Source organism: Staurois parvus, unplaced genomic scaffold (genome assembly GCF_062004578.1).
Source record: "Staurois parvus isolate SC_StPar_1 unplaced genomic scaffold, SC_StPar_1.0 ptg000001l, whole genome shotgun sequence".
Taxonomy (NCBI): domain Eukaryota; kingdom Metazoa; phylum Chordata; class Amphibia; order Anura; family Ranidae; genus Staurois; species Staurois parvus.
The window spans coordinates 7,794,730-7,819,241 of record NW_028317797.1 but is presented as its reverse complement, the minus strand read 5'-3'; the positions used below and the strand labels follow the sequence as shown (position 1 = coordinate 7,819,241).

Genomic DNA, 24,512 nt, shown 5'->3' with positions numbered 1-24,512 from the left:
TCACAGAAGTCCAGAATGTGACCCCCTTTGTTTAGAGCTATGAGGTATGTGTTATTGTGTTATAACTGTGCAGAATGAGGCTGCTGTCTTTATGTCACTGGTTCATCGGAGCAGTCACCTACCACATATGTTTATATTTTTGTGTATTTTTTACATGTGTCAGAATCTCATCAACTCTTATGTTAAACATGATGTCAAATAAAGTAGGCCTCTTCTTGGATAACACTGCTCTGAACTGTGCATTCAATATGGTTACATCCTGTTGTTTAGTGAAATGGTATAAAACTCTTCTGGTTTCATGGCAGGAACGTGGATTTGTTTAAAACATAATAACTCCTAAGCACAGATTTAATTACTTGTTTCAGGGCTTGACATAAATAAGGCTGGGTGCATATCCAACTATAGAAATAGCTGCTGGAGAGAAGCCAGAAGCCCACAAAAAGAAGATTGCTGGTAATTTATTGGAAAGATCTGCTGTGACTGCATTTGTGCTCTGGCTGCAAGACAACATGGTTCAGGATTGTAAGCGGAAGACTTTTGTTTCCACATTGCTATCTCCTTGTCAACAGAACTATGCTGTCTCCCTTTAGCAGTGTGAATTAAAGGCTAAGTTCACCTTTTGAAAAAAATAAAAATAAATGTACATTTTTTTGCAGGTAAAAATATGTGCATTTATTATTCTTTTCTAAGGAGCCTGCAGAGCATTGCACCCAGGATCAGCAGATCGTGGTTTGCAATGTCCAGTTACTGAAGACTCGGGATAGCTGTTTGTCTGTACCTCCAATGGGCAGGCAGTTACTTGAGAGCAGGAAGATCAATGAACTTTGAGAGTGCTCACCAGCACTCTCGCCTTTCATTAAGGACTACAAGTTGTCAGCTGCAATGGCTGACAGTACTTGTAGTCTATTCATTCACAGGAAACTGTGAATGAATGATGTGGCCATGTGAGCAGAGGGGGGGGGGATCGGGGGAAGAAGCTGCAGATGCTGAAACATGTTACAAGTTCCACCCTAAAAATTAGTGGAACATGTAACATGTTCCAAAGGTAAACTTATCCTTTAAATAACCTGGCAATGGTCTAGTGGTCATTTCAACCTGGTTACAATTGTTTCCTGTCTAAAAGTTGCCCATACCATAAATGAGTTTAGGCATCATTTGTGATGATCAGATACCGTAAGAAAAAGAGGGACACCAACATTGATAACTTCCTTCTAAAATGCTAGTTGCCTGGTTATCAATCCTTCAGTCAGAACGTGGGACAGTGCAGCACATTGAAATGTATCAAAAATGTATCATTGTTCACACCATTTCCATTGAGCTGTATTTTTCTATGTGCCCTCTTCACACCATACAAGTGCATTAGAAGCTCAACGAACATAGTGTGAACAAGTTGTCAATGCATTACAACCCACTCCTACCAAATAACTGCTGAGATAAAATGACATGTATAACAATTGTTTAGCTTAGGCTAGCCGTACATGGGTCAAAATTCATCCGATTTTTCGTCTGAAAATCGGACCTAAGAATAATCGGCTGATCTTCGCTCTGTTAGTGGGTCAATGGCACTGGACAATTTTCGTGGTTCCTCCCCTTTTCGGTGATCGGGCAGGTTGGAAAATTTGTGAAAAATTACTGATTTTCGACTCAATGATGGTCAAATCGTGCAATAATTTTTCCGAAAAGAATATGCACATGAGCCGTGACTTGGAAGGAACAGAAGTTTCGCCTATTATATGGGGTGAACTTTAAGACTTGGTTGGCCGATTTTCGAAATCATTGATGGCACCATCGGATTACCGAGCGAACTACGTTTTCGATTTTTGTACGAACAAATCGTTCTGAATTCCAATTATGTATGGCCTGCATAAGTTCACATTTGCAGGTTCACAAGTGCAGGTTCACACTTATATGAAGAGTCCCATTTTTATGCATCACCTATCCGCAAAGGCACACAGAAAACGATGTTCTGTGTGCTCCGTTGACACTTCCACACAGCTCTTAGCTGCAGTTGGAGAGTTTTTAACATCTGAAACATTTCAGAATTTTTTCTGCACTGCTCTCTTTAGCGCCCTGCGTTCGTATGCACCACAGCTGAGCTGCAGTGCACATAAATCAATGGAATGCCGCTTTGTGACATTTCTGATAAGTTAACCACTTCCAGCCAGCCGTACGCATATATGCAGTCTCTCAGTAGGTGGGCTTTGATACCGAGTAGCCGCATATATGCGCCAATATGTAAAACATTTTTTGTGCTGAGAACGCACTCCCAGCACAGTAACCAATGGGTATTTGAAAGTTCCCAACAGCATTAGGCGGTCACATCGCAATGCCCACCTCCGCCCCCCAGCATTGAGAATCTGTTAAAAGACTAGGAGCTGGCGGCAGCAGGAAGGGGAAAGAAAAAAAAAGTGGGAAATGGTGCCTTGTGTTGTAAAAAGCTATCTCCCAAAGCCTGCCCAGTATGTACACTACCCACAGAAAAAAATGGAACATTTTCCTCTGCGGTTAGCATAAACGTGTGGGCAAACATTCATGGGAAGATCTGCATATTACAATACCTTTGCAGGAAACAAAGACTGCATGTGAATTATTCAAATAGCTTCTGTAAATATATAATGAAAAATGACAAAACTAACAAATTCCTTTTAAACATGAAAAAACAATTTTGATGTAAACACAGTCTATTCTATGGTTGTAGTGGAAAAGCAACTTAGATCTCTAACATACCTTATGAATAATTTCATTAAAATCTGAACTCCAGGTAAGTAAAAAAAAACACATTAATGCAGTTCTGTGTTCAGTAATGCATAATTGCTTGTATTGGTTTTTTTTAAATGCAAGCAGTGTTAGTACCTGACTTTGACTTAGTATGAGTCTCTTGCAGTCTTTGTACTTTAGTGCAAAGAGAAGGAAGGAAGGGGGGGGAACTGCAAAAGGAACCAATCAGTTGTGAACCAGGGTTTGTGCGTTACCAAGGGTTATGCTGATAGGAGGAGAGAGCAAAGTAGCAGAGAGACAAGGCTTTTTGCATACTAGGTGTTACCTTTGACGTGATCTGCCATTTGCGGGGGGCCCTAGTCTAAGCTTTCTGTGACCCGTTTAGGGGGCGCATGTATGCGGCATGTGGGTGTTAAAATCCACCCTTTTGCTGGTGCACATATGTGTTGTGTGAGCAGCAAGAGGTTAAGGACCATTAAGAGAAAAAATACAATTGAAAAATGTTGGAAAACATTACAATTTCCTGAGCAGTGTAAATATACAGTAATTATACCATACTAACTTATTATTTGGTAGTCTTCATGTAAATGTTAAGCAAACATGGATGAAAATATATGAATATGTTTGTGGCTGGCTTTGTTTAATCCATAACTTTTTTCAGCACAACACGCACAGTTTGAACATTTAAAACCACAGGCCCCAAAATCATGAATGTCCTTTTATTGTTTTGTAGGACAGCAAAACGTGACAAACCTTTGAAGCAAATTCTGCTGAGATAACTATCACTACCTACCACAAAAGGACATTAATTCCTACAATACAACAGCAACCATTCTGACTTTTGGTCCTTGAAAAAATAATTTATAATAAATAGATTTTTTTTTTCTTTAGCGTAAACCTAGCACAATTCTAGACAAGTTATTCATTAACCACTTTATGATTGCCAGCCTGCATTGTTCTGTGGACAAGTGGCCACTGTAGACAAAGTGACGTACAGATACGTCACTGCCTTCTTCTGGGTTTCGCGCGCCCCCCCCAACAGCAACTTCTGTGACTGTACACATCAGAAGCATGTCAGCATGTGCCGGCCACTAATTCACGTCTAGGACCTGCTAATCAGCTGTGTACAGTCATAGCCCAGGGCTCTGTGTTGACAGTCAACACAGAGCTCTGTATACAGGGAACGATCTGTCAGTTTCTCATGCCAGCAAAGCAAGGATGAAAAACTGATAGATTTCTAAAAGCAGCACACATTACACATAGTTAGGCACACATTTAACCCGTGATCGTGCTAGGTGTTAACCCCTTCCCAACCAGTGTCATTAGTACAGTGACAGTGTATAGTATTATGACTGATCACTGTATTAATGTCACTGGTGATGAGCACTGCCATTAGTAGTATTAAAATAGAAAGCCAGTATATATCCCATAGTTTGTAGGCACTATACCTTTCTCTCAAACCAATTGATATACTGTACACTTCTTGGGATTTTTTTTATCAAATACATTTTATCAGAATACATTTTGGCCAAAATGTATCCATTTTTTAATAAATTTAATTTTTTAATGTTTTATTGAATATGTTTTATAACAGAAAGTAAAAAATATTGCTTTTTTTTAAAAAAATGTTTTTGGTCTTTAAAAAACTAAAATACCCAGTGGTGATCAAATACCACCAAAAAGAAATCGCTATTTGTGTGGGAAAAAAGTGATATAAATTCAGTTTGGTACAGCTTTGCATGACTGCGCAATTAGCACAGTCTGGTACAGCAAAAAATGGTCTGGTCATGAAGGGGGTAAAATCTTCCAGAGCTGATTAAAGATGGACTCCAGGGAAACCGCTAAATACACAGATTAAAAACATCTATGGATGTTTTTTTTCACCTGTCAAAGGGCTTGTATTTCTGGCTATCTGCTTTTTAATTTTGCCACTAAGACCTTTTTGACATGGCAGAAGACCTGATTTTTCTGCTGCAGTTGAATAATGCTTACAGAAGCTGTCCCTCCCCAGACCGTGACTAGACAGTAAAAAGAAAAGCAGCACATTGATGAGCTCATCTCTCTATCACTCGACTCTCTCCTCCTAACAGCATCCTCCCTGTTAACACATGAGCACTGCAGCACAAGCCACTGGTTTCTTCTGCTGTTCCTCCCCCTCCCAGTCTGACATCTTTTGTATGGGAGAGGCTGATTCCAGGAGACTGACACCAGGTCAAATTAAGTTACATCATTTATATGAGTATTATTGACTATTGAGCTGCATTAATGTACAAGTAAAGGCTTCTGTATGACAGTCTAAACCAGCCCCACATTCAGTATAATGAACAAGCCTCATAATAAAAAAAAAAAAAAACTTCCTTGATCTTCCCTGCCTGAGCCAAATCCTCCTTCCTTCGGTGTGGCCAGGTGCTGACTATCAAGTTACAGGTTTGTGAATCAGAAGTGACAGTACTGATAGCCACGCCCCCCTGCAGCATTTTTTTCATTCCAACATAGTGAAAACTGACACAGCCTACATGAGTGGCAACTCTGCTCTCGATTCAAGAGCAGTGCAGCATCATTGCCACACCATTACAGGAAGCCGAGTTATGTTGACTTCACTGGCAGGACTAACAGTTATTTGTTGGGTCTTTGCAGGGGGAATTAAATTAAAACTCTGGCCTTCCTTTGAAAGAAATATGTGCTTCACCAATTAATAAGTACATCTGCACTTACAGTTTTTTTTTCATTTGTGTCTTTATTATATGTCAAGAGTTCCTCTTTTTAAAAACATTTGTCAATAATGATTAACTTTGATAAAAAAATATTAATCACCTCCTGCTGGCCGTACATGTATATGTGCCTCTCAGTGGGTGGGCTTTAACGGCGAGTGGTTGTAGATATGATTTCATAGGTATACACTTTACTGCGCTGAGAGCGGGCTCCGAGCACAGTAACCGGTGGATAACGGAAAGCTCCTGATGTTATCATAATCTTTCCAATCGTGACTTCTGTGACTGCTAATCACAGCGGTCACATGATAAGAAAGCCCGCCTCCACCTCCTGACATTTAGAACCTGTTAAAGGGCGGCATCAGGAAGGGGTTAAATGTTGACTTTTCTTGCACAAGTAAAGCTTGATTCCACCTTCTAATACTAAAACCTCTCTATTTATTATAATGGATAGCCTCCTCATCCAAAAGAATGTCCTCCTTCGTGCTTCTTTTGTGGCTCCCTGTGCCATACACACTCACACTTTTTGAAATTACAATGTAACTAAGAAGCTAGGTCCTAAGAGCCCATATTAGTATTTGCTGCTGTACTGTACAAGATTTAACAGACTATCTCTGGCTGCTGATAGTTATCATGGACATGAGGGTTTTCTCATATAGAAAATGTTGTTACCTTTGAGATGGATAACAGGCAGTGGTAGGAACATTAGTGGTAGCATGCCCCACACTATGCAAGAGGCAATTCTATATAAAATGCAGTAGTACACAATGTGTGGAATAATTTATCTTTTTTTTTTTTATAGGAATGACAGAACGTTAGTGGCCATATACTGTAAAACCATTACTGGACTTATTGTCATTTCTAAAATAGTGCGCACAAGAACCCTTGATAAAAATAAAGGTGGGAATGCTGTTGTAGAAAGTAATGAATACTAAGACTCATGATAGATGAGCTCTTTCTTTATATTTCCCTACCACTACCTTTTGACAACAGAGTCCCATATCTCAGATATTTGCATGGAAGGTGCTTAAACCTAATCAGTAAAATCTTATATAAGCTTAAACATGTTAATATCTCAAAAGTCAATCATTTTAAGTCTGCAGCTTCCATTAAAATGATACTGGTGATCCTTGTTGAGTCACCTCCTGTTGTAGGGTGGCAATGCTCTGTCTCCCAATTGTACTCCAGTGCTGTCATCCTATCACTCCCCTTCCAATGGAATACCTTGTAATTATCATTGTAATACGCATTACACAAGCCTTGTCCACTGTAGCCGACTTATGGCTACAGCATGGTCGTCCAGTTCTGGGAGGGCGTCATATGACGTCATCCCAGAACACGCCCCCAGAGGCGTGCACCTGGCGCTGTATGTGATTGCTGTGTCCTTTGGGCACAGCTGACCACAGAACTTGGTAAAAGTCAAATCACAGTAGCCTTTTACCACATGATCAGCTTTGTCCAATCACAGATGATCACCATGTAAATACACTTGCCAGTTATCGACAGTACTTTCCTCACGCTGTCACAAGTGAGGAAAGTACTACCGATAACCGGCATCTGTCAAAAGAGACATCTGCACTGATAATCAGGGCACTGATTATCAGTGCAGCCGCAAAAGTGCCCATAAGTGCCCAGCTGTACTGCCCATCAGTGATGAGCTGTGCTGCCCATCAGTGCCCAGCTGTGCTGCCCATCATTGCCCAGCTGTGCTGCCCATCAGTGCCCAGCAGTGCTGCCAATCTGTGCCTGTCAGTGCTGCCTATCAGTACTGCTAGTCAGTGCCATCAGTCAATGGTACCAGTTAGTGCCCTTCACTGCTACCTATTAGTGCCCATCAGTGCTGACTATCAGTGCTCATCATTGCTGCCTAACAGATCCCATTGGTACCACATATCAGTGCAGCATCTTCAGTACCTCCTCATCCATGCTGTCCAGTGCCGCCTCATCAGTGCAGCCTATCAGTGTCCATCAGTGCTGCCTATCAGTGTCCATCAGTGCTACCTATCACTGCCCATCAGTGTTGCCTATCAGTGCAGCCTCAACAACCCACATCAGTGAAGGATAAAAATTACTTGTTTTCAAAATTCTCTAATAGAAACAAAGAAATCTTTTTTTTTATTTTTGCTGTTATTCATTTATAGTGCAAAAAATACAAAAACCCAGTGGTGATTAAATTCAACCAAAAGAAAGCTCTATTTGTGTGAAAAAAATAAAAAAAAATTAATATGGGTACAGTGTAGCATGACCGCGCATGTGTCAATTAAAGTGCAACAGCACTGAAAGTTGAATATTGGCCTGGGTAGGAAAGGGGTTAAAGTGCCCGGTAGGCAAGTGGTGAAATGAAATCATTACTAAAGTGCACGCATGTAGACAGGAAGTGGTTGCAGATGAATCAGCAGCACTGAGATGCTGGGAACAATGTGACAGAAAAGATTACCCTTGCATGGGTTATCAACATCACAAAAGAAAAGTAAAAACTTTACACACTCCTTGCTATCCAGACTCCATTACTCTTTAACCTGTCTCTTCACAGACTCACCCTTTTATCTCATTCAGCCTTGCAACAAGCAAACTACTCAACTTGGGCTACACAGACTCATGCCTAATTAAATACAGTCTCTTAATACCCTCAGAGGGTGACCTGGTCAGATCGCTTCTCCTTGAGGTCCAAGTGGACTCTCTCCCAATGTCTGTTAACACAAGCTACTTGTTTAGCAGCTTGTCTCCATTGGAAGGTACCCTGAACCATAGACAGCTCCTTGACTAGTATGGCTCTGCACAATCAGGATGCTTGTTGCCAGTAAAATGTGGACCCAATCCTGGAGAAAACGGCAAAACCTGTTTTCTCTTCTTAGCAGACAACCCAGAGGCCCTCAACCTGCATAAGTGAGAACCCCAGGCGACATTCAACTCTCCTGACACTGTGCCAAGATTCAGCAATGTCACAGATGATAGCATTCAGTTAGGATTCACATTTACTTTTTTAATTATCATGATCAAATTAAAATCAGAGCAAACTAAGGCAGCCCATAAAATATGAATTTTATTTGTTCAACCAGGGGGTTGGATTAAAGAAAATGCCTTGATTCCCCTATCCACACATTCCATGTGGATGGGGAAATCCCTCCTGCTGTGGTATTGTACAGTAGTCTGAAAGCAGGAAGCCTTCCCTGCTGTCAGAATACAATGATCAATGGTATTATAGACAGTGGCACTGACTGTTTAACTGATAGGTTGAGTTGTGTACAACCAGTCTACCCCTACATAGATCGAAATGTGTGCGGTACCCACTGAAGCGGCCAGATTTCGTTCCATGTATGGCTGGCTTAAGGGTGGGTCAAATAATACCCTAATTTTTAGGTCTTACAAAAATGTAAAAGTATTTTCTTCAATGTAGACAGCTTATTTAGTATAAAATAAAGTGTCCTCCAATGCCCTCACCATATGTCTGTTACAGCAGATAATACTTAAAAACCATGTTATGTTTCCTGTTGCAAAACCCTTTTTTAATGAAACAAATACATTTTAGAACAGAGAATTAATGAATGCATAGTTTTTTTCACCTGTATCTCTTGTTTGATTTATATAGTGATTGGTTGGGATGATGAGTGTTGGGGTTTTAAGCCAAATCATTTTGTCAGGAAGATTCCTGGAGTATCAGCAAAGAATTTTATCTTCAAACATTTGTTTAATTCTGGGAAAAGTTTTAGGTGCTGATCTTCAAAAAATGGTATGATGTGCTGCCAAAAATAATATCCAGCACATGTTCTGGTGCAGTATTTCATGGCATTGAAATGATACAACCTGGATAATATACAATGCTAGATATGCAGCGCTATATCTTACAGCTACGGTTGAGTACATTTATCTGAGTTACACTCACAAATGTTTATCTGCTGCAGTTATGATATTTTGGCTAACCTTTTAATGACTGGAAACATGTTTAGGACTAAGCCAGATTTTCTGGGTTGCAAGACTTACACAAATTCTCAATAGTCAAGAATTTTAGGTCCCCTGTTCCAGTTTTTATATTCATCTTATCCTCATTCCTAATGGTCTTGCATTCCAGTAGACTTGCAATAGACATAGTACTATGAGGAGTGTTCAAGTCAAACCAGGACTTTTAATTTTACAGGTATAAAAAAGGGACGCTAGTGTGGTGATACACATAGTAGTAAGTGGCAAGTGTATCCTATTACTGGTAGGCGGCGCATATGTTACGAGCCAGTCCAGAGACCGTTAATCAAGATGGCAGACAATAGTGTTAGCACGTGCATGGAACAGCGTATGGTGATGAAGTTTCTTGTGAACGAAGGCGTAAAACCTGCGGATAAGTGAAGCCAGCTGTCCTAGGATGGTTCAGGAGTACTGACAAATCTTTCTATGCCAAAGCTTTCCAGGCATTAGTTAAACACTGGGATAAGTGTATAAATGTAGCAAGGGGAGTATTTAAAATACTAAATGCCCTTTCCACTCCTTTAAATTTGTTCTTTTGTTATATAAACTCAAAAGTCCCGGTTTGACTTGAACGCCCCTTGTAGTCAAATAGTGGTTACATTCAGCCTATGCAGTTTGTACTTATGCTACCAGCTTGGAGTTTAGGTAATACCCTTTATTGGCTATTGTAAGTTATAAACGTTTTTTGATAAAAGGTATCCTTTAAACATAAAACGTTCTGCATTAATTGATGGCTAACAAAGAGTACAATACTCTACTCATGCGACAATATTCTCTCATACTTCCCTACTTTCTGAGGTGAGGATTAGGAACATGTTTTAGCACAAAGTATGTAAGCAAAGGCCATTCCACAGTTATGTAGACCAAGAAGAATTAATATACTGAAAATGATTGCTTAAACACAAAAAACCTTTTCTTTTTGTTTCCCATTACTATTCTGGATTTTGCTAATTTGTTGTCTTTCTTTCAGACCTGATGTAAATTTTTCCTTTTGTTATTTTAAAAGATGAACAGAAAGGGATTTAGTGCTATAAGAGAGCCGTGGTCCATAGCTGACAATGCGTTCCAGAGCCCAGCTAAATTTAAATAGAAAGTATAGTTTATTTTCAGCCAATCTTTTGAGTTATTATTGCAGTGGTTATCTTAACTCTTTCTCTCTTTCTTGAAAAAATGTCAGGCCTCTTCACTATGATGGGCTGCCTCACTGGCCAGTGGAATTATTTAATAAACATGAAGGGGGGTGAGCAAGCTCTGACACAATTAAAGAGTGCCAAAGCATTCAGAAAGGCCTGGATTTTTTTTTATATACAGGTAGTTGATTTAAAGAAATATTATGTGTCTTTGTATTTTACATGCTTGCTCTTTTTTTTTGTTCTTCAGATTTATAGAGTAGCTACTAGAAGAGGGGTACACTATCTTCTCCAATGACTCTACTTCTGTATAAAAACTTTTGAGATATCAGCCCACCGGGAATACATTTTTAGGAAGTCACATGACTTGATGAGGTTGATTTACTAAAGAGACTATTTATTTCACAAAGGGAATGCTCACTGAGCTGATTAAATAGGATGGAGCCATGCTCACCAATCCAATCGTACGTTGGCATTTATCTATTGTCCCAAAATTTCTTTCAGTTCACAAAGAATTATCATTTAATGATTTTTTTCTCTTTTCTTGTTTTCTGGCCTTCTACAATAAATAACAAGAAATCCTTAAATAAAACCGTTAACATTATTTTGTTTGCCTGCTAATAAAGTTTTTCTTGGTTAGAAATTACAAATTTAACAGCCTATTATTCTAAATCAAATTAAATAATAACAGGAATTTTAAAAGAAAAGAGCAAGTTTTTTTTCTTTAACATTTTGAGTAGAGAGAACGAAATGGTCTCCAATTTATTTGCTGTCTTCTTGCTATTTCTAGAATTAATGTCTTTAGGTTTGTTGCAGATTGTAACATTTTGCCAAAAATAACTTTATGGGCATCTTGGGACTTATTAAGCCTATTTATCTTCAACTCAAAGTTCTCTGATGCATCAAATTAAATGTTACTTGTTGTTCATATCTTTAATTAAACATAAAATGTCCCACTGAGTATACTTTTAATATAAGTAATAAAACCAAAATACCCTGGAATTCCCAAAATATTCACAGACTTTGACAATTTGCACCTTTCTAATGCAACATATTAATATAGCAGTATTATAATTTTCATATTTTTAGCTACATTTAGTTGTAGAAACATTAGGTGCATTATACTGACTGGTAATGTTTTAAGTTGAAAATTAGCTGTGGCAGTTAATTAAGGTAATTAATTTAGCATTGCTAGTGTTGATCAAACATCACTCAGTTGTGTACTACAATAATGATCATTTCTAAGAGCCACTTATAATTCTGTCGCTCATTTTAAAGTAATACAGTCAGCCATGCATGCGCCTTCTACGTATTTGTAGCTTCTAATGGTGCTAAACCTATACACACCTACTGTACAGTCATTGAGAACCAGTCTCTAAACACAATGGCCACCATTTGCCACAATAGCTGCAACTGCGATGCCAAGGTTTAAAGTAGATGCAACTGAATAACATGTATCAATAACTGTGCACCATAAACAGTTGCCATTTTTGTTTAAATAAATACTTGTTTTCACCTTTTTCCATTATTTTTGTAACTCTGCTGATCTCATGCAGCCTCTTTGCAGTCTTGCAGTCCTTCTCTGTTTACATATATTCTCATAGTGTTGTCTGATCGGCATTTCTTATGGTGGGTTTCCTAATGGTGACAACCGTGGATCATGCCTGCACAATGCTTGTTCAAACAACTGCTATTAAAGGATGTGTGACAGAATGCCAGCACAGGAGCATGATTGGGAGAGAGTGACAGAGCGTTACCACCCTGTAACTAAAACAGGAAGTGCCTACCCATATGAAAGAAAAATATATTTGAAATATATTTTAAAAATATTATAAATATATATATTCCCAAATATATTGACATATATTTTACATGCTACAATTTTAGCCATGTTCAATATATATATATATATATATATATATATATATACTGTATGTTGAAATGCATTTTTATTACAAAGTATATGAAAAATATTTTTAAAAATACATTTAAAATATACTGTATATATTTAAAAATACAAATCTACATTTTTGGAATGCATTTACAAATATATGTAAAAAATATATGTTAAAATGACTTTTTTTATATGTTAAAAAAATCTGAAGAATATATTTAAAAAAAATATATTGGATTAGCACTGATGGAGCTGCACTCATGGGCACTGATATACTGTACTGATCAGTGCTCTGATTATCAGTGTAAACGTCCTCTGTCACAGGAAAGCCAGTTATCGGCTTTCCTTTCCTCAGAGCTGTGACAGCACTGAGGAAAGGAAATACTGATAACCGGCATTTGTTTTTATTTGTGATCAGCTGTGATTGGACACAGCAGATCACATAGTAAAAAGCCAACGCCATTGCCTCTTTACCCTTCTGAGCTGTCTGAGGGACCAAGGGACACAGCTCACCACAGATCGTCACACTGGTACCCTTGGGGCGCGTTTACTTTATGTGGGTCCGGGAGAACGTCATATGACGTCCACCGGAGGGGATGAAAGGCCCGCCCATCCGACAATCTGCTTTTGCCCGGCAGGATCCAGCTAATGAAAGCTCAGGTTTTTTAAAAAAATTAAACACACTTCTTAAAATGACGTTATTATGTTAAAGCTTATGTGGCATTTAGATCTACTATGTAGTCCAGAACAGCAATAATATTATTTAGCAGCAGAAGACATCTTGATTTTCTCCAAAAGTTGACTCATTAGGATGCAGGAAATACTGAGGAAGGCAGCTAATCAAAGCATATTCCTTAGATTTGAATTGTTTTCAAATGACAATCCTGATATGAATTCCAACATTTTGATGCTCACGGTGTAGTTAATACTAATACTGTCCCATTGAGATGGTGATTCAGTTCTTTGGAGGCTGTATCTTGTGCTATTTATCAACTCAACTTTTCAGGTACTCCTATAAATATCTGTTAAAATTAGAATGTGGCAATCTTGTATGGATTCATAAGTAGACAATAATAAAAGTGCTGAAATGTTTTCCTTTCCAGGATAGGATGCTGCTTCAGGTTCCCTTTAGTGTTAGACAGACTTTTGAAGTTCTAGGTAGTTTGACACATGGGGGTTTTACTGTGCAACAGAATTTTCTCTTAGCTTAGTGAATGATGTGATGCTCTACTTCTTCCATCGTCCAATCGTTTGCAAGTAAAAATACAGTTTTGTTTTTTTGTTTTTTTTATTTTCCTTGCACGTCATTGGCTATTCTTTGCAAAGTAAATTTCCACCACATTCACTAACCTAAAGGATACTTCCCTTGCAAAGTGGAAAGCCTGTTTCCCTTACTAGTTCTACTACAAGATCTTGGTTTAAGAGCTAGGACAGCCAATATTAAAATTTAGCTTCCTTTAGGAACAGATCACATGACTAAATACAGAGTGCTCAAAAGTTTGCATACCCTGGCAGAAATTGTGAAATGTTGTCATTGATATTGAAAATATGACTGATCATGCCAAAAATTGCTGTTTTATTGAAGGATGCTGATCATATGAAGCCATTTATTACCAAATAGTTGTTTGGCTCCTTTTTAATTCATAATGATAACAGAAATCACCCAAATGGTCCGGATCAAAAGTTTACATACCCTGGAATGTTTGGCCTTGGTACAGACACACAAGGTGACACACATGGGTTAAAATGCCAATTAGAGGTTAATGTCCCACATCTGTGGCTTTTTAAATTGCAAATAGTGTCAGTGTATAAATAGTCAATGAGTTTGTTAGCGCTTATGTGGAAGCACTGACTAGGCTAGATACTGAGCCATGGGGATCAGAAAAGAACTGTCAAAAGTCCTACGTAACAAGGTAATGGAACTTTACAAAGATGGAAAAGAACATAAAAAGATGTCCAAAGCCCTGAATATGCCAATCAGTACTGTTAAATCACCTATTAAGAAGTGGAAAGTTCGGGGATCTCTTGATACCAAGCCAAGGTCAGGTAGACTAAGAAAGATTGCAGCCATAACTGACCTAGTCCTTTAGAAATAAGTCCAGCATCAAAGAAAACTTGAAGCATTGTTTTTTTTTCCAGGAAAGGTAAGTAGTTTATATCTTCTATCACTCTTTATGTTCCATATGCTTTCATTTCTTTGAGATTGTTCCCTTCACATATTAAAACATATATCCCTCCAGCCCCTTCAGGCCCCAGTCCCCCCTCTTCCCTCATCTGAAGCCCATTGCACCTATTTTTTTTTTTATTTTATTCCCTTACTACCTCCCTTTTTTTACCTGCCTTTTGGCTTCCTCCTTTTGCCTTGTGTCACCAATAGCGGGACCTTACAGCAGCATGAATGGTGCAGTGTAAGGGGTGTGTCCATGACAGCCTGGGCTCACAGGAAGGGGTTGAATGCCATTGTTCATCATTCAATCTGGAGGTGGATGGTAGTGAGTAGTGCTGGAAGACATAGATAGCATTGCTGGAGAGTGAAGAGGTTGAGTAGTACAAAAAGAAACCTTTTTTTGGGGGAATTCTAGGGGGATGGGGGAGGATTTAAAAAAAAGTAGAGTTGTGGACCTGTCATTTACTAGGCATTCTGAAGCTATATTAGTTGCATCTTTTTATAAATCACATATAAAAGTAGTAATGGACAGTCCTCTCTCACTGCTGATAAATGCTGGTAATTGTCCGTCAGCCTACTATGACCCACATTTGCGGTGTTTCTTATAATCGTGCTTTAGTTAGCTTTTAAAGTGAATCCCTTTTCAAGTTTTCCTTATTTTATCCACTCCCTGTACATATATAGGTGGCATGTTCACAGGTTCATTTAGCATTTTTTTTTGGAGTTGATTTTATTTTTTTCAAATTGTTAAAGAAAAATAATCACTTTATTGAATAGTGTAAAATAGTACAGCTTTGTGTAGATAATTATAGTCTAATTATCGCTGTCTCACGCTGTTCTAGTTCTGGAAAGCAAACATGTGACATCCCATGTCACCTCTATAAACGTATACACAGCTGCCAGTTTATTACACTAATGGTTAAATGTATATCTCTATTCTTCCAGGAGTGCTGTGATTGTCACAATTAACTGCTGACTTCATAAGCTACCTAGCAATCTACCCCCATGTCCGTATTAACTATCGCTGATGTTACAAAATCATTTTTATTCTTTTAGTATGACAGCTGTTCAGTAATAATGCCTGGAAACAAACATTGCTATGGGCCTTTATTTGGTAGTTAATAGTGGCCTGGCAGCTGTTATTAGATATTATGCTGTGCTGGCTATATTGTTTAATTTGCGCTTGTGCTGTGTGTTTAATATATTTATACCTAGTATTGCTCTTAAGATGGTTTTCTTACTGTGTTTGCATTTGTAGTTTCCTAGAAAATGGCCCTAAACCATTAAGTATTTATATGTCGCTTCATTGGTGATTTGCTTATCTTTTCATAACTGGGATGGCAAGGCATTGTAAATTCAAGAGCCAGTTAAAGGGCAACTCCAACTAGAAATCGTCGAACAAAGAATGTTGAATGTATTGTGTAAATTTTTCTTAGATATGTCTCTTGATTGTCTGAATAGCTTCTGGGATGTGTGTTCTAGGCATGGAGTCTTCTCCATGGACTTCTGCAAAACAAAATGTTAATTTTCATGGAAGTATACTTTACATGTCTGGACAGTTGTGTTAAGGACTTTTATAACATAGAACAGAGGATTGAGAATGAGGGTACTTTAAAGCTAAAGTTTAATCTGCTTCTATTTTGCATTTACTACCCCCCACCATAAACATGCTAATGACATTTTTGAATAAAATCTTTTTGTTTTTAAAACATACCCTATTTTAGACTAAATTATATAATCACTGGGACTCTGTGCTTGTCTAGGTAATCATGACTGGTGGTAGGGGGCAGCAGAGTGCTGTACATTGCTAACTCTAATCTAACAGACCTCTGTTAAAGTGGTTATAAACCTCTGAAATGAAAAACGAACACAGCATATCCCTTTCTACTGTGGACTTGCCTCATTCCAAAGCACCTAGTGTAACTTTTGTCTGCTTTCTCTTCCCTCTGCTTCTGACAACAGAATTTTCCCCCTCCAGCACAGAAGGTGATTTACAGCCTTAGCTGTGCATGGTCCCCTAGGCAACTGTATAGAAGGGGCAAGGGGTGTTCTTTTCCTCCACTCAGATTTTAGATTATACTCACCTCTGTGCTCTATGCTGCTCAGTGTGTGATATCAAATCCCCACCCCCTGCCTGTTGGAGCTGAGAAATAGCCTTTGATCTGTGTATTTTAGATGGCTATAGAGAAGAGAGGGCTAGAGATAAACTGTTTATTACATGAGACTAGTCCCTATATGTCCCTATATTGCCGATCTCCTCCACTCCATCCCCCACAGCTATTTCCTCCTGTACCACTATCCCCTCCCTCCTAGATTGTAAGCTCCAAGGAGCAGGGCCCTCGAACCCCTCGTGTATTGTACTGTATTGTTACTGTACTGTCTCGTGTACTGTCTCCCATTATAATGTACAGTGCTGAGCAAACTATTGGCGCTATATAAATACTGTATAATAATAATATATTTAGGGGTTTACAACCACTTTAAATTAGAAGTGGGAACTACACTTCACTGAGGGTCTTGACGAGATAGTGTGGCTTTCACATATATTTGCAAATGTATGCAGCTAAAACCTCTAGTCTTATTGTAAAGTCTTGAAGTAGTGCTGGCTGTTTTTTATTTTGGATTTCTACGGCGCCACCATTGTCCACGAATCCTCCTATACTGATTTTGGGTAGGACAGGTTATTGAATGTGGTTTTACATTCAGACAGCCCTAGGTACACCCGCATGTGATACTGAGCCTCCATGATTGAAAGAACTGAAATCCAATTAATAAAAGTGGTGGGCCAGGAGCAGTAAGGTTGGAAAGGAAAGGGCTAAGTAATGTCCTCCTGTCAGGAAATGAGACAGACTCCATCTGATTAGCTGCAGCTTTTAGTGCACACCATGAGAAGCTCACAGTGTGCCAGAAAATCATCCTAAGCATTTACAGTACAAGACTGAAGGGAAGGCTGGGAGCCAGCTTTAAAGGCAATGTATATCTTTAAGTTATTATTTTAGATATATTTGTATAAGATCTCAGCTAATTTCAGACACATCCTTTACCCTTTGCTAGAGTTACCAGATGGCCAGTCTGCACCCTGTACAGCCAGTTGAGAAGAAGGAACTTACAAGGCTTGAAGTTCTTTAGCAGACATCTATGGATGGAGATGGGGATCTCAGTGTTAAGACCGCAGAAGCATTAGTCTGCTTAAGATCTTTACCATGCTTCTAAATTCTCTACCACATCCACCACTACACCATTAACATTGTAGGTTTATATCTGATATCCTTGACCTACAAGGTTGTTTCTCACAGCTATCTAAACAAGATCATTGGAGACAGTGTGAAGAATTAGGACGGTATAATTTTACTGTAATTAATGCAGCTGTAAATGTTTAGCTATTGCCAGCATGAAATATGGATGTCTTCGGCCATAACATCTGCTGCAGGATTCACCACTCCCTTTCTTCAAGCTCACTTAGGTGACCTAAATAAATAAATGTGAGAAAATGGGCTTTTGCATATTAAACTTTATATCCTTCGAGGGGTGATAACAGCAAAGAAAAAAAGTAGGACAAACATCTCTGGCTGTAAGAATAAGATGTATTTCAAATTTAACAATTGCATTATGCATGCTTTGTTTTGTTGTATCAGCATAACACTTGGAGACTTCTCCGATCGTAAACTCTGAGAATGCATTATTTTTCATTACACTGTACGTCCCAAATACATTCATTTATGTTTGCATCTTTCTGCTTGCTGATTGTATTTTTTTTTAACAATCATTTAGGATTTCCAAATGAGCCAGCAGCTTGCATAGCCTTGAACACAGCCAAAGAATGGTTGATGGAAAATCAAGATGAGGTAAGTGAAAAATCAGCTGAGCTGTAAGGTTATTTTTCTCAACAGTGATGAGCGCCAGACACGTTACTTGTTTGCTTAGATGTACATGAGCGCGCCCACATATTATTTATAAATAGAGCGTATACTGTATATATAATAAAATGGGTGTATACAGTAAGGGGATATATATATATATATATAGATATATATATTAAACAAAGTTACAATCAACAAAAAACTGTTTTTGACCCATTAGGATCCTTTATCAGGCATTACAAGATGATGAAGGACCCTAAAAGGTTCAAAATTGTTGATAGATGTGTTTGTAACTCTTTTAATAAGCAAGGTGCTGCAAATTGGGCTTTGTTTCTATATATTGGAGACCTATGTGATCTCTGTTGTCTGCACTGTAATGCTGTATTATATATATATATATTTATATATATATATATATATATATATATATATATATATATATAGGGCTTTTTTTCAGGAGGAACATGGGAGAATGCAGTTCCGGCACCTCCAGCACTGGATGTATGTAATGGCAAGGGATTTGCTGGAGAATCTATTGATGCTGACTGCTGGGGATCTATTGTTGCTGGAGAAGATCAGTTTTTGCTGAGGGGGATCTGTTATTGCTGGGGAGGTCTGTGGTTGCTGGTGGGCGTCCTAGTGTTGCTGGAGATGGGTCTTATTATGCTAGGTGGTCAGTTGTTAGTGTGAGGTATATATTATTGCCTGAGGGTATTTTGTTGTGGGGGGGGGTCCATTGTTGGTCATTGGTGGAAAGGTCTACTCTTGATGGGGGATCTATTGTCAAAGGCCCATGTCCCTAAACCTAAGGAATATATAATGTGTGTATACATATATATGTAAAAAAAATGCTGTAAATGAAGAATGCTTTCAGAAATAGAGGTGTTAATAGTTTATTTATAGTTTAAATAGTTTATTTTTATCAGTTAGGAAAATGGAAAGTAAATGAACAGAAGAAAAATAAAAATCAAATCAACATTTGACCACCCTTTGGCTTCAATCCAGCATCAATTATTCTAGGTACATTTGCACACAGTGTTTGAAGGAACTCGGCAGGTAGGTTGTTTCAACCATTTTGTAGAACTAACCACAGATCTGTGGATGTAGGCTGTCTCAAATTCTTCTGTCTATTCATGTAACCCCAGACAGACTTGGTCTGTGAGGGCCAAACCATCACTTCCAGGACTCCTTGTTATTCTTTACACTGATGATAGTTCTTAATGACATTGCCTGCAGGTTTGGGGATGTTGTCCTGCTGCAGAATAAATTGGGGCCTCCCTGATGGTATGGCATGATGGATAAGTATTTACCTGTATTTCACATCGCTGAGAACACAATTGATATTGACCAAATCTCCAACTCTATTTGCAGAAATGCAGCCCTAAACTTGCAAGGAATCTCCACCATGCTTCACTGTTGCTTGCAGACACTCATTATTGGACCGCTCTCCAGCCCTTCAGCAAACAAACTGCCTCCTGCTACAGCCAAATAGTACACATTTTGTTTTATCAGTACAGAGCACCTGCTGCCATTTTTCTGCACCCCAGTTTCTATGTTTTTATGCATAGTTGAATCACTTAGCCTTGCTTCCTCTTTATAAGTATGGTGTTTTGGCCACAATTCATCCATGAAGACCATTTCTGGCCAGACTTCTCTGGGCAGTAGATGGGTGTACCTGGGTCCCACTGGTTTCTGCCAGTTCTGTGCTGATGGCAATGCTGGACATGTTCTGATGTTGAAGGGAAGTAAGCATGATGTATCTTTCATCTGCTGCATTAAGTTTTCTTGGCCAACCATTGCGTCTACGGTTCTCAATGTTGCCTGATTAATGGTGTTCTCAATACTAAAAAACACAGGCAGATATTTATCCATCTTGCCATACCATAAGAGAGGTGTGTGATTGGCCCAAAATTTATTCTGCAGCAAGACAACGACCACAAACATACAGCTAATATCATTAAGAACCATCTTCAGTGTAAAGAAGAACAAGGAGTCCTGGAAGTGATGGTTTGGCTCCCACAGAGCCCTGATCTCAACATCAAGTCCGTCTGTGATTACATGAAGAGACAGAAGGATTTGAGGCATCCCACATCCACAGACAATCTGTGGTTAGTTCTCCAGGATGTTTGGGACACCCTACCTGCCATGTTCCTTCAAAACTGTGTGCAAGTGCACCTAGAAGAATCGATGCTGCTTTAAAGCAAAAGGGTGTTCACACCAAATATTGCTTTATTGCTTTTAGATTTTCTTTTCACTCACTTTGCATTTTGTAAATTGATAAATCTAAACAATTTAAAAAAAAAAAATATATATATATATATTTATATTATTATTATTATTTTTTATTTTTTTAAAGCATTCTTACTTAACAGCATTTCTTCACACCTGCCTAAAATGTTTGCACAGAATTGTACATTGCATATATAAAGAATATATAGCTAGGTAGCCCTTAGGTTTAGAGGCATAGGCCTGTGTCTCAGAGCACACTCTGTTTAGTAGGTCCACTGCAAAGACAATTGCTCTCTTTACTGAAGGCAAGTGTCATTATCCTAGATGACCTCTGATGCTTCTTGTATTTTAAATGCATCCAGGGATCAAAACATAAGTAATGAAAGTATTGGGATTTTTTTATCTATAGATAGTACATGCTTTGGTAAATACTTGTACATACAGACTTTTCTGCTGCTTATTGCAAGAATATATGTGGGGTAGAGATCATAGTACAAGTTCTTTATAAAGATGACCAATATTTCTTTCTTCATCAGCACCTGCTTTTGTATCCATGGGTTAGTACTTACATAGCTTGTAGCTCTTTGTTCACATGCTACAGTTGTAGTATTCTGTTCTTGAGATATAGACACCATTTAATATTGCATTTTATATAAACAGCTACAACATCATGCAGAAATGGTTATTGCCAATGTCCTGAAATGTTTAAATGCCATGAGAAAATTATAGGGACAGCCATTGCTAGCCCACCTTTGCAATTGATAGTTGCCTGGCTGTGTCTAATTTCAATACTTTTAAGTCACAGACCCGGAACAAGCATGCAAATGCAATGAGTGTTAAAAAAGGGTCAGAATTCTTTATTGCTATATTTGTTCCAGGATAGAAACTTGGAAAGCATGGAAGCCAAAGCATCAGCATGACTCCCAGGGAGCTAACATTCTCAAAGGAGAAGTCAGCAATGGCAGCCCCCATACTTTTACCATGACAGAGTCACTTTAAGTTTTTCCGGTGCGCTATTTCTGCACTGAATGCAAAGTTACTTTATATTTGTTGGTGATCAGTATATGAATGTATTTTCTTTTCTAACTATGTGCCTCAATGTGTCAATGTAGCCAGTATATAATTGGTATAAAGGTGATGTATCTAAAATCTTTAGTAATTGCTTTGATTATTTTCATGTAACAATCTGTTTGAAGATTTTTTAAATTATATTTCTGGGTAATTTGAGTTAAACTGATCAAACTGTGTGAGATTTTAAAGCATAACTTGCTGTGTATGATAATACATTTTCCTTTAGTGAATACTTTTGTCACTTCAACCACCATGTGGCTGCAGGTTTTCTATATTAAAACATCCATTTCTTTGTAATCCTTTTTCACTTTGCTTTATTAACAGGGTTGGTGCCTCCTAGGCATGCTAGCATAGAGGTTGACATTTGGTACTAGTAAACCAGAGTTTGACATGAAAAGCGAATGTCCCTATAAGAATCTTTTCTTTTATGTCTACATTTCATTGTTGGATGTCTGTTTGTCGAGGAATCTGATTGGACAGCTGCTACGAGTTTTGCATTTTTCTTTACTGATGGTATAAAATACAGAATGGCTTCTTTAAAGCAAATTCTTGTGGCATCATGCCTTGTAATTACCAATTCCCAGATTCATACAGTAGATCCTTCTTGATAGTGGTTTGGAATAATTGGCTCTATAATACTAGACTGTATCTGTAGTATAAATAACAAATATGGATGTACAGTAAGCCACAAGGGCATAAGGATGATTTGCATGGCTCTTCCCACTTCCCTAAAACACGGAATAAACCCCTTATTATTGTGTGTGTGTGTGGGGGGGGGGGATATTTTGGTTCCTCTTGGCCCACCTCACCATAAGGTGTCTAATTGTTCCCTGTCACTAGTATGTGCCAGAAAATGGTGTGTTGTTTCAGACAGGGTTGGGGTATACCGGTATACCTGCAGGGTCTGTATTGACTGTCTCTGGGTCATGTCTGCTCCTCCTCCTTCTCATTTGTTTCTTAGCAGTCGTGGGCTTACATTACATTCTGTGAGGAATAAACAGCATTTTCTTTCTACTGAACTTATGATTGAACAATAACACAATTGTACTTTGTTTTATTAAGTGTTCTTGCATGGCAAGACCACTTACTGTTATCTCACATATATATTCTTATTATTATAGCCAAATTTACCACCCTAACTCCTCCCACAGTTTTTACACTACATAGACAGTAATATACCGGAACGTGCGGATTGTTCCCGATTGGTGTGCTATTATTTTGTGGAATGTTTTGCAGAATGGTTCACAAAATATTGGCGTTTTTGTTGTGAAATTGGTCCCATAGGAATGAATGGCGGAATGTTCAAAACTAGAGTGGGAGCTGAAAAAGCTAGAGTGTGAGCTGAAAAATCAGGACATGATTTCTAAACTGCCATCACTCACTCATTTTCAAGCCCATCTTGTTACAACGATGTTACAGGCAGCATAATGTTCTCCACAGCTTCTCTAGACCATTTCATGTCTGTCACATGTGCTCAGGGTGAACCTGCTCTCATCTGTGAAAAGCACAGGGCGCCAGTGGCGTACCTGCTAATTCTGGTGCTCAATAGCAAATGCCTATCGAGCTCTATGGTGATGGGCAGTGAGCACAGGGACCACTAGAGGATGTCAGGCCCTCAGGCCACCCTCATGAAGTCTGTTTCTGTTTGTTTGGTCAGAGACATTCACACCAGTGGCCTGCTGGAGGTCATTTTGTAGGGCTCTGGCAGGTGCTCATCCGGTTCCTCCTTGCACAAAGGAGCAGATACCGATCTTGCTGATAGATTAAGGACCTTCTACGACCCAGCTCTCCTAGAGTAACTGCCTGCCTCCTGGAATCTCCTCTATGCTCTTGAGACGGTGCTGGGTGACACAGCAAACCTTCTGGCAATGCCATGTATTGATATGCCATCCTGGAGGAGTTGGACTGCCTGTGCAACCTCTGTAGGGTCCAGGTATGACCTCATGCTACCAGTGGTGACACTGACCCTAGCCAAAGGCAAAACTAGTGAAAAACAGTCAGAAAAGATGAGTAAAGGAACAAAATGTCAGTGCCCTCAACCTGTAAAACAATTCCTGCTTTGGGGGTCATCTCACTGTTGCCCACCTAGTGCACCTGTTGTTAATTTCATTAATGCCAAAGCAGCTGAAACTGAATAACAATCTCCTCTGCTACTTACCTGACCAAATCAATATCCCAGGACTTAATTGACTTGATGCTATACTCTGATTAAAAAGTGTTCCTTATGTTTATTTTGCAGAGAATGTACACTGCTCAAAAAAATTAATCCTCCTTTCTACAAATCCTGAACATGTTCATATGCCGGGCTCAGCTGTTGTTTTCATCCAAAGCTTTCCACAGCATTTGCTTGTTTCTGCTCTCAAATCCCTGCTGTATAGTTGCTCCATAATTCAAATCATGGTGATTGATCCGTCTTTGCCACCATAAACATCCATTGCTCTGTGCTGATCAGAGAACAGTATTGTCTGGGCTTCTGTCTCGTGTGCAGTATTTTTCCTTGTTTAGTGGGAGCTTACTTTGAAGGACAAGTGGCTTTGTGATTGTATATTACTTTGCAGTATTGATTAGCAGAACTTCACATCGTGCTGTTAAGATGAGGATGCCGAAAGATCAGAGCCCTAGGACTTGAGAAACCTATAGCTTATCATGTACTTTCAAATGATTTGGCTATTGAACAAAAGGAGCTTATATCTTTCAGAGAGTGTAAATTAACATTCTTATTGATCAAAATACAGATGAAAAGAACATGGCTTTTTTTTTTAAGCTGGCAATATA

General features: G+C 38.7%; 1 protein-coding gene across 1 annotated transcript in view; it reads left to right on the top strand.

Annotated features, from left to right (window-relative positions):
* Positions 1–24,512, top strand: part of LOC149474766 (uncharacterized) — a 1,567,000-nt gene that overhangs the window by 1,002,699 nt on the left and 539,789 nt on the right. The window contains exon 4 of the mRNA XM_089693250.1: positions 18,349–18,422. Coding sequence (XP_089549376.1) covers positions 18,405–18,422 — 18 coding nt within the window. The 5' untranslated portion in view covers positions 18,349–18,404. The remainder of the gene's footprint in view (positions 1–18,348; positions 18,423–24,512) is intronic.